Raw genomic sequence first — 10,765 nt, 5'->3', positions numbered from 1 at the left:
CTTCAAAAGCGCTAATGAGATTTTTGTAAACAAACTCATTTCGCTCATTATTCCGCTACCGAGTTGAATTTCATGAAACATACACATGGATCAACATCTTTACCAACGACACGACTAGACACTGGCATTCCAAAACTGTATCGAAAATCGGACTACCCCTCAGTGACTCAGGTAACTGGTAATGTCAAATGTGACATTAAGTTAGAAAATGCATGAAACTAGCAACACTGAATAATCCGTTGTTATTTTTCAAACAACCTGTGGCAACCAATGGTTACGCAGGGAAAAAACATTTTGACAACAAAACATACCGCAAACCAGTAAAAATAGAAAATCCTTCCGCAAAACGATAGGCCCTACTGCAAACTACCTGTCGATATGCACAGGTAGAGCAGGTGAATAAAACGACTTACAGGTGCGAATTCAAATCAGCGTAGAGGGACGGTTGGCAGGTAAGTATGATTTCTTCCACTTTACAGGTACGCGCCGAGTTCGGTGAATCGACGAGCGGCACAGTAACACAGGTAAGTAAATTCCCTTTTTTTTACACTCACTGACACTATTTTATTTGTCTAAATTTATTCACCTTAAATTATTTATTTATTCACTAACTTACACTATTCAATGTAGCTTTAATATATCGATTTAAAATCGCGCACTCGCAAATGAACTGCTCACTTATTAGATTGTTGATCGGTTTGACGTTTTGATTTCAGCTGACGACTAAGAGGCGCGACCACGGACGGCGCCCCCTTTTATATGTTTTAACCGGGAGCTGGTTGCAGAAGATAGCTACCACGGTTTGGGCATCGATAAAACGATCGATGAACGATGGAGCCATTGGTCGTTTGCATGCGCCGCTAAAATATAGGTGGCGCGCTGTTACCATTTTTCGTTTTGCACGAACACTACCCTTCTGAACTCTCCCGCTTAAGCGCCAGTACAGTTCAAGGATGTACTGCGGTGGAGCGTGTGTTTACCAGCCCGGCTAAACCTCTCAGGGCAGGTCAGGTACGAACTACCACAACCAACTCCACCAACTACAGGAAAATGAATTCAACGATACAGTCCAAAAAATCTTAACCCTCTACCCAATGATTGTCCGAATTGCGAAACGAGGACTATTGATATCTACAGGACCGTTTATTTTCTTTTGGCTAGACATCATTTAACCCTTTCACTTATTTCTAGTTGGATTTGACCTGTTTGTTTCCGCCGTTTATGTTGCTAGTCGGTCCAAGTACTATTCAGGTAATGCAATTCGAGCCCGGGATTCTATGCTTCGACTTGGTCGTCGCCAAGGAGCGTCCCACACCGTTTTTTCGCTCTTCGACGGGTTCCGGAGTTCGACGGCGTACTATGGCGGCAGGAGCGTTACTCGAATCAGCGAGGTCCGTGATGCCGACCAACGGCGGCTGATGAGGATGATCGACACGTGCACGATGTGGATCGGAGGGACTTTTCCGCTTTTCTGACTAGAAAAAAAAACCTTCAGGCGAAAACGGATGGCTTTAGGTTTTGATTATGCTTTGTAATTGCTTGCACTGGATTATTATTATTTCAAAGTTTGTAGTCAAGAAGGTCTTTATATCTGATACTAATTGCGTTGTTTCCTTGCTCTACTTTTGGCTGCCAGGGAAACTTTCTGATATTACCGCGCACTTATGGAAAAAACCTATATTTTTGTCCTGAACTTCCTTAAAAAGAGCCACTAATGAGTCACTTAAGCCGACATTATCACTTGATTACTCTCCGAATACTTTTTTACTTCCCCTTTTAAGAATCAAGGTACTTAAGGCAGCAAACACCGATTCAGTGGCACTCGTTTTTATCATCAACGGACAACCGTTTTCCTGCCCTTGTGAAATTTTAAAGTGTCCACCGCAAAGACTGCAAAAAATACAGACAAGTGCAGTATAAGAAATAAAAGTTATACCATAGACGACGCACAAGAATGGTTTCTCTTCAGTGTGCAATCGAACATGAGCTCACATATTGCTTTGCTTCCTAACTGAAAACAACTAAACAAATCGCACATATAGCAGCCGAAAAATAACCCGGTGTCAGTCACCAATGAATTTCAGAGAAATTTAAACTTCAACGATTCGCTGTATGAACTTATTATTTTAAAGCTTTTCGGATAAATAAAACCAGTTATACATAACTCAATAATCTTTCTATTTAATGACTAGTATTGTGCATCAACAAACAAACAACACCGACACTATTGTAAAATAATCGCATTGTGAGAAACTGCGCGCTGCTGTGGTTTTTGCTAGGTATTTTAGCAACCAGTATAAACTGCTTCAAATACTACAGAATGTCTTACGGATAGTGTTGCATTTGAAATAGCCCCCTAATTGATCTGCAAATCATCATGCTTCGATCACTGTCCACTAGGTTGATGGTGATTCCGTTCTGTTAAAGAAGTGGAAAGAAATACAATCTATAGGATCACAAGAATGAGTCATACTTACCGAATCTACCGGTGCGTCTAATTCGATGTAGATACGTTTCGCAATCGGCTCGTCCCTGCTGATCCATCGGCAGGTCGAAGTTGACGACAATGGTCACCTGTTCGACGTCGATACCTAAGACGAAAGAATCTCTCCGTAACCTGGTGCTGTAGCCAGAATCAAGTGGTGGAACTTACCCCTGGACAAAACGTTCGTTATAATCTGTACCTTCTCTACTCCGGTTCGGAATCGATCCAGAGCGTCCAACCTTTGCTCCACCGTTAGATCACCGGACAGTACCGCTACCGAGTGACCATCCTGGGACATCCTGCCGGTCAACCAACCGGCCGTTTTGCGTACCTGTTTCGATCGATTAACAGTTCTGAAAATAAGTTTACTTGGAGTTTACAACTGTCCTATACATCATATGACAGAAAATGATCGCTTGTCCGACGGTAATCACACAATTTCTCGTCCTGGTTGCGGAACTTGACGTAGTACTGTTTGATGTTATCGAGTGATCTTTGCTCCCGCGCCTGCCGAATCGGATTGGGTACGATGTACTCGGCAAACTCCATCACCTCGCGCTCGTACGTAGCCAAGAAGAACACCGATCATAACACCCGCCTCGTCCAGAACAAAAAGGGAAAACTGGGTCGTACGTCCTGAACTTTATACCCCAGTCCATTAGCTTTCCGGGTGTTCCGATGATATGATTAGTCAGCTTCGCCCCTTTGACGGTCTCCTCACCGCGAACGGCGTAAGGAAGTTTGATTTCCGGACAAAACTTTGCCATTTTGGCAGCTACTTCCCCCTTCTGAATTGCCAGCTCATACGTGGGGAAAGGCAAATCACCTGCAGATAGTTTTTTAACTGATGGACTCAACTGAGCATTGCCAGCACGAAGGCAGCGGTTTTTCCTATTCCCGACTGACTCTGGGCGATTATATTCCGTGGCGGACCGGCCAACAGAGTAGGTAGAGCCATCTCCTGAATCTTGGAAGGGGCGTTGAAAACCATCGCATAGACTCTCTGTAGTAATTCCTGCTTCATGTGCAAAGCTTCGAAAGTTTTAACCAACCAATCGGCGAAGAAGAATCCTTCCGCTGCACCTCCAGATCCAGCTTTGATTCTACTAGACCTTAGCGAACATCTTTCATTAGCAAACTTGCATCCGCCGGGCTAAAAGATTAGTCATGGATAATTTTAAAGCTGATACAGAATATTTCGGGAGAAAATTTAGAATAGGACGTAAGCAACAATGAGATTCTCTTTGGGGTCTTTCTCTTCTGTTTATTACTCGGTGGTTTCAATATTTAGTACTCAACTCTTTGCCTAATATTTTAGTAAAAACCATCGGCTATGTACTGGAAAATTAGTGCAAAGTGTTATAGTGACGTCATAATAATCGAAAGAGAAAGTAAACAAAGAGAGGCTCTCAATGTTCCTTATGTCCTAATCAAAATTTTCTGCAGATTTCGACTTACTTGAATGCCTCTGCATGTTCCGCGGAGGAAGCTGTTTCTCCATTTTCTTTTGCAGCTTGTTTTTCTTCAGGAGCTGCTAGAGTCAGTAGCTACCGAACTCCAAACATCAGGTGCAGCTTTGGTTCTACTGCCGGTGGACTAGGTTTTTCCTCATTCTCTTTCTCTGGACTGCCAGCCGCCGGCTCTGAATCCTTATCCTTGGTGATATGTACTCAGTTCGCTAACCTATTTGTATTAAAAAGAAAAATTCAAATCCCATCCCAATGATCGCTTCAAAAATAGGTTATAACAACACTTACCGAGTGCAGAAATTTCTTGATCCGTCGTCTTTTTGACCCAGTTATCGGCAGCGCTTGCCATCGTTTCGATCGGGTATTAAAATTTCGAGTTCGCGTTTGATTCTTGCAGCAAACAAAACAGAATATTTTCTTTCCTAGCTGTTACGGATGTTGGTTGCTAGGGGATGCAAATAAACATTAAGAAAATTGAGACAGTGTTGCGCGAGAAATTCATATTTTATCATTACCGAGGGGTCGCTCAATGTACTGGTAACTGGCGTTTAATTTCGTGAACACTTTTTTTTCGGAATTTTTCATGAAGTGTCAGGTCGTGTCGTTGTCTTTACCCTTGGTAGAATCAATTTCAAAACAGTATCCCATTAGTCAAATTCGAAGACGTCATTTCCCGGATAGAATTTTACAATAGCATTTACCCTACTAACAATAAATATTATAGTTATTACTGTTTCAATATTGTTCGATGCCAAGTTCTCACAGTAGATTTACAATAAAATTTCATGTAACAATAAATTTCACTGTTCAGCAAAAAAACTGATACAGTGCATTGTAAAAAGCTATTTTACATTGAAATTTACTGTGAACTCGTCAAAGTTTATTGTTTTTGTATTGTAGTATAACACTAAAACTTACTATAAATTATTGTAAAATTACTGTACTGTCACAGTGAAAATCATGGTTTTGTTACTGTACATTTCTATTTGGGTTGGGCTCCAGAAATCCACGCTGGCTCCAGAAATCGCCTAAGACAAGACGAGACAACTGGCTTCTTATTTTTGGTTTTCTTGCTATTTTTGTGCCCTGCTGAATAATTGACGACAGTTGACTGTATCCCAGTCAAAAACGGCAAGTTGCTGGCTAACGGGGGGCTATTTGCCAACTCGGATGCGCTAATTGCCCTTCAATTTGCCAGCAAATTTCTGGCAATTGGGGGACTATTTCAAATGCAACATTTGGGCGGTTTGCCGCCATCATTTTTTTGCTGCCCAACCCGCCCTTAAATCGCCCTCAAATCGCCCACGGAACGCGCCATTTAATCGCCCTTAATGGCCTAATACGAAAATTAAAAATAATACTTATTTTCGGATTCATTATCTACTCACATATACTTACCAGTATACTAGGTAATCATCACCAACTTATAGGAAGAATCAAAGGTGAAATTGGTATTGCACACCAAAACTTATCACAATCTGACGTTCATTAAGACTTTAGGTCAGAGATCTTGTTCTACTATACTTACACACGATTCCACAATTTTCTAAATTCGTTGGCTAAATGAAGTGCACTAGACTAACAAAATACAAGTGAGAACACACCAATTGTTCAAAAAACAATTTTAAGCTTAAGCCAAACATGAACCGCCATGTTTGAAAAACGCAAAAAATAACCAAGTCTATTTCAGCCGCCAGAAAATTTATCTAAGTATTGGAATTGCCTTTAAATCGCATTCGCAAATTGCATTTGTTCCTAGGGGCAATTAGCACAGGCGAGTTGAGTCAAATGTAAAACTTTTTAAATCGCCTGACCATGTTCGTCTGCATTTTTTTGACAGAGATGTTGGCAGTGCAGCCAATTTCTTTTTCATATTTAGATATGTCCGTTTCATTAACTTTCTGCTTGCCACGCTGAGCAGAAGTTAGCAAAAGTTGAGCAAAGTGAAATTGATGCTGGCAGAGTTTCTGCGAGCATTTTGCGCGATTGGTGCGAGAATTCTGGCAACGAATTCGCTCAAATGCAACAACCGTTTCTGACAGAAGCGGTTAAACCAACCGGTGCTGCTCACTTTTATCCAGAATCCAGCCAGAAATGTACGGCCAAGATCTCTGCATGCTTCCTGCAACATCTTTGTCAGATGTTTTGCTCGATTCGTGCTAAATTCTACCAGGTAGGAAATGCCAGGATCTTTGCACAGTTTATGTCCGAGTTATGCCAGGGTTTAGCTCGGTTCCTGTCGAATTTTGCCAGAAAACGCGAGCGAAACCGAGCTCGCCCTAGCTCAACTAACCCGACAGGATACGCGCAGAAATCTGACAGGGCTGCCAAACCAAGACTTGCAGAAATTTAGCAGAGCGGTCTCTGCCAGAAAATTTGCTCACTGGGGGGTACTAGTTGTCTCCCTAATAAACATCTTATGATCCAAGAGCCTAACGACCTGTTCAGAGTATAATCCAAACAATAGGTGGAATCGTTGGATTATATGGGTTAAAGTTCGTGTATAATTTTTTTACTAGGGCTTGTCTTGTCTTAGTTTATTTTAACCGTGTGGAATCCAGCATCTACCATAATTTTCAGCTTAAATTTTTACTGTGTATTTCGCGGTACCAGTCTATAAAATTTATCCTGTGTGCTACATCAATGATATTGTAAAACAGACAACAAGAACGTCATTTTTGTTTTCCTTCTCGTGATTAAATTTTTCGAAAAAACGTGAAAAATTCTACATTTTCTCGAAAGAATTTTTTCAATCATGCTGTTTTAAAACTTTACTTATCATGGAACCGGAAGTGATTCTTATCGATGATGACTTGGAGCAATTACCGCGGCTACAGCCAGTGGCTCGCCCAGGACCAAGTCGTGGACGCCGAGCAAATAAACGCTCTAGCAATGGAACAGTAATCAGGCAGGTACAGCAAGTACAATCGGAACCTTCATTCTCGAATGGGTCATATGTGTACGAGCTTTCATTGCTCACTGAGTCAGCAGTACCTCCTGCAACCACCGTAGTTCCAGCACCTGCACCTGATCAGTATGAATCCGTGATAGTAGATGGCCAGGATGTTTTTATCATCGAAGAATTAGATGATGGTAACGCACCACATCCTATAGCAGCTCCGGAACTGCTTTCTCAACTACAAAGTGCATTCCCGCACGCTAATCCCGTATTTGATCCCGTGACGGAAGTCGTACATCCGGAAGAGAGCGGATCGGGTACGGACGATTACTACGAGGTCAATCCTTTAGAGTTGTCTGATGTCTGGAATGATCTGATAACTGCCAACCAGGAAATTCTCATCCTGCTAGAATTGCAAGATTTGAAACATCACATCGTGGATGCTAGACAGATTGAGGATCAAATGAGAAATATGGTACCATAAATGGCGATTTGCGAAGGGCGTTATTGATTGTTATTTTTATCTTGACAGGCTTGCGAATATTGTCCCCGTATTTTGCCAAACATTCGTGAATGGAATCAGCACATAAAAAAGATGCACTTCCAGACCGAGCAGTTTGAGTGCGACAGCTGTGATGGTAAGTTCAAATATTTTGCTCGCTTCCGAGACCACCTCAATGGACACACCGGTCAGAGGGTTTACCAGTGTGACGAATGTAATCATCAATACGCTTTCCGTATTGGATTTCTGGTACACAAAATTCTGGACCACATCAAACTGAACGGGATTTATGTATGCCCGAAGTGTAATCTGGACTGCAAAAATGCCCAAACTTATAAGCTACACATCGCGACGCACATTGATTTTACCCCCCGAGCACTGAATGCAGCAAGGGGTTTGAAACATGTCAGCTCACCAGCTGTGACGCCCTTGGCAGCTTCCCGGTCGTCTCAGCGGAACAATCAGCCTGCGTTGGCGTCATACTCGCAGAATAACGATCGAAATAAGTTTCTAAATGTGTTCGAGAATTTTTCTAGGGAAAGAAGAGTAGAGTATAATCATCTTCCTTCCAACAAAAGGAAATTTTCTAGACCGTAGGTAAGCGAGTAATTTTGTGTTATTTTAACGTAATTATCATTTAAGTATTTTAAATAAGTATCAAGATATGCATCATTGTGTTTTCAATTGGAACATTGCAAAAAACTGACACACAGTTGTGCATTTTTTTAAGAATTTATTTTTCATTGAATACTGGATTTATTGCATTCAACTAATTCTATTCTATTGTACGAGAGTTGCATTTCGGAATTGAAAGCTTTTTTCGTTTTTTCGCCAAATTCAGTTTGTAAATAAAAAAATACTTAAACATGATTGATGAGCTTTTAGCAATAGTTTGGTAAGAGATGACATCATTATCATAATATATGTAAGGAAATTTAGGATTTATGCAGAAAACTCCTTTCGTCGTGCTTTTTGCATAGAAGGACATTAATGAGACTAGAGCCTAGTTCAAAATGCTGCAGAATTTCAGACAAAGAGAATATGGAAATTTCAAACGCCTTTAATAAAGAATAATGCAGCATTTTATTTGCAGGGTAAAAGTCCTTAAACTCTATTTGTAAAACAATAAAGTTCAAAATAGCAATTTATACTCGTCGTTTGAATCCGCTGATACTATAACTACCTTTCGTAAGCATCATCGACTTCTATCACTATTATCATATAACCCTTGTTGAAACGATGTAGCTTACGACCACAAGAGATTTGTATTTAAACCTAAATCAATTCACAATGTGTTTCATGCGTCATAGTGCCTGTGTGATTCCTTTCGTTATGCTACGCAAAATTATTGGTCGCTGAATTCTTGGATTCAAATGCTTGAGAAGTGTATACCGTTCCTCCAGTCGAAGTAAAGATTCGCACTAATAAAATCCCAATATGCTGTCATGTGGAAGCCAATATTACTGTACACGTATACATACTCACTCAAAGCGAAGAGTGAATAGACTGAAATAAAAGTTTTCGGTTAAAATTTGTACGTTCCAAAATGTTAGTCCTCAATACCTCCGCGTTCACAATAAGTGTTGTGCCTAATAAAGAAGTAAACTGCCAGTAGGATTGAGCAGAGATTTGCAACGAACAGTCTTTTCTTGTATTTTATAGATTTCTTTTCCGACGCGGACAGAATATCGAGTTCTCGGGTTGCTCGATTGATGATGATCAGTATGATCATATAGCTCATCGATGCAATTACAAATGTAGTAAAGCAAAACTTGTGCACTTCTACACATAAAAAATCATTAGATAGTGGCATAGTAAAATACAAAATCGATATAGTTGACTCACCATAGTTATCAATCGAAGTCCACATGGTAAGCCCAACCAGCGAGCTCAGTTCCGTAATGTTTAGTATGCATGCTAGATAGGCCAATTCCTTTCGTCGTTTGCGCAACAAACCCACGTGGAAGTTTTTGTAGAGAAACGCGATCGCGTACCGCGGTGGGGCGTGTACCAGCACCGAAAATTGCCATACAAATCGTTGTGGCTGATAGTTTCCAATTGCCGCCGAAAGTGATGGTAGGAAATTATACACAAGACAGTGGGTTGAGTTGGCCTGGTCGAAATTGTACAGCAGAGACCACACGACACAGAACAGGAATCCCAGAACTGGGAACATTACCGTAATCACAGCCAGCTTACCGAAGCGGATACGAATCGCACTTCGACCAGTTTGGTCGGCTACGCCGGAGCCACTGTCCCCAAGCCGTTCGTACTGGGGGAGCATATTGGCTAACAATTTTAATTGCAACGGGTAAGAATTCGCTTTCGTGGATCAGTAAAAAGATACATTTTCTGACGTTTACACACAATCAATTTGTTTTCTACTGATGGGGCATTGTAAATGATGTAAACAAAAAGGAAAATGATTTGCTCATAAAGAGGTGGAAACATCATGTATTTAACGTCATGCGTACACGTGAAAATTTAATAATCCAGTGTGAAGATTAGAAAAAAGCGAGTTGTTCGTCATTCTGACACACTAAAAAAAAATATCGCGTTATTGCACAGTTCCCACCAAATCGAACTGCACAGTATGAAAGTGTGATGAATCAAAAGTGTGATCAAAAGTGCAACTTCTTCGACCTGACAAATTATTGACATAGAAAAGTGTCAAAAACAAACTTCTTCTTACTTTTAGTAGCTAGAAGGTTAGCATGGCTGCCAGTATCCCGGTTTTTACAATAAATTGGATGGAAAAAAGTTAATTTTTTGTCAATTTCATACTAGGGGCAGATCACTTGTGATCTAGGGGCAGTTCACTTGTGATGCATTTTTAAAAATCAGTGAAATTAAATGCATTTATTTCCATCAAAATAGAAATTCATAATGTATTTTGCGTTGCGTGCAATGTTTTTGCGTTCAGTGCAATGTTGTTTGCGTTGCGTGTAAGACGTCAAAACCAGCCTCCTGTCAAGAATGGCGTCTCTGTACAGCCAGCATCACTGCCATGAAAATCAAAACAATAATTTTGGATCGTATCATTAAAAGCTGTATTTACTTACTAAGTGCCGATTTTCTGAATGATATGGTAACTAATCATCCCGCAAAACGTCGTGTGAAATGCTTCAATATTGTTCATAGCGCCGAACAAAATTCTTTGTTTGGGGCTTTATAGCTATAACGCCCCATATATGTAGGTCGCTGTCAAACTCCATATGTTGGTATAGGGTTGCCAGGAGGCTGGTCAAAACTAGAAAAACTCTAGTAAGAGAACTGCGGAGAGAAAAACAGCATTTTTGGCAACGTATGCCCCGGCATTGTATGGCAACACGTCCAAAGTTATAAGGATAGGCAATGTTCGATTGGATTCGTTTTTTGACAGCTAAACGCGAATCCAATCGATCCAAAAT

General features: G+C 40.7%; 2 protein-coding genes and 1 pseudogene across 2 annotated transcripts; 1 reads left to right on the top strand and 2 right to left on the bottom strand.

The window, feature by feature from the left end:
• Positions 1–2,263: 2,263 nt before the first annotated feature.
• On the bottom strand, positions 2,264–3,616 carry LOC131692839 (DEAD-box helicase Dbp80-like; annotated as a pseudogene).
• A 2,988-nt stretch (positions 3,617–6,604) lies between these two features.
• Positions 6,605–8,381, top strand: LOC131691465 (zinc finger protein 236). The gene is made up of 2 exons (XM_058977880.1): positions 6,605–7,328; positions 7,386–8,381. The coding sequence occupies exons 1-2, from the start codon at positions 6,735–6,737 to the stop codon at positions 7,950–7,952; spliced, it is 1,161 nt and encodes a 386-aa protein (XP_058833863.1). The 5' UTR covers positions 6,605–6,734; the 3' UTR covers positions 7,953–8,381.
• A 55-nt stretch (positions 8,382–8,436) lies between these two features.
• Positions 8,437–9,866, bottom strand: LOC131691464 (post-GPI attachment to proteins factor 2-like). The gene is made up of 3 exons (XM_058977878.1): positions 9,201–9,866; positions 8,919–9,137; positions 8,437–8,861 (listed from the first exon to the last, which is right to left on the bottom strand). Exons 1-3 carry the CDS (start codon positions 9,637–9,639, stop codon positions 8,725–8,727), a joined length of 795 nt encoding a protein of 264 aa, XP_058833861.1. The 5' UTR covers positions 9,640–9,866; the 3' UTR covers positions 8,437–8,724.
• Positions 9,867–10,765: the final 899 nt, after the last annotated feature.

The sequence above is a fragment of the Topomyia yanbarensis genome, chromosome 3 (genome assembly GCF_030247195.1).
Source record: "Topomyia yanbarensis strain Yona2022 chromosome 3, ASM3024719v1, whole genome shotgun sequence".
NCBI lineage: Eukaryota > Metazoa > Arthropoda > Insecta > Diptera > Culicidae > Topomyia > Topomyia yanbarensis.
This window is presented reverse-complemented; position numbering and strand designations above follow the sequence as displayed.

What these genes read in the sequence shown, in the direction of transcription:
- LOC131691464 (XM_058977878.1), bottom strand. Translation starts at nt 9,639, where the DNA reads ATGCTCCCCCAGTACGAACGGCTTGGGGACAGTGGCTCCGGCGTAGCC. An exon ending in GACTTCGATTGATAACTATG is followed by an intron (nt 9,138 to 9,200) that starts GTGAGTCAACTA and finishes TTTTATGTGTAG; the next exon opens with AAGTGCACAAGTTTTGCTTT. An exon ending in CACTTATTGTGAACGCGGAG is followed by an intron (nt 8,862 to 8,918) that starts GTATTGAGGACT and finishes CTTTTATTTCAG; the next exon opens with TCTATTCACTCTTCGCTTTG.
- LOC131691465 (XM_058977880.1), top strand. Translation starts at nt 6,735, where the DNA reads ATGGAACCGGAAGTGATTCTTATCGATGATGACTTGGAGCAATTACCG. An exon ending in AGGATCAAATGAGAAATATG is followed by an intron (nt 7,329 to 7,385) that starts GTACCATAAATG and finishes TTATCTTGACAG; the next exon opens with GCTTGCGAATATTGTCCCCG.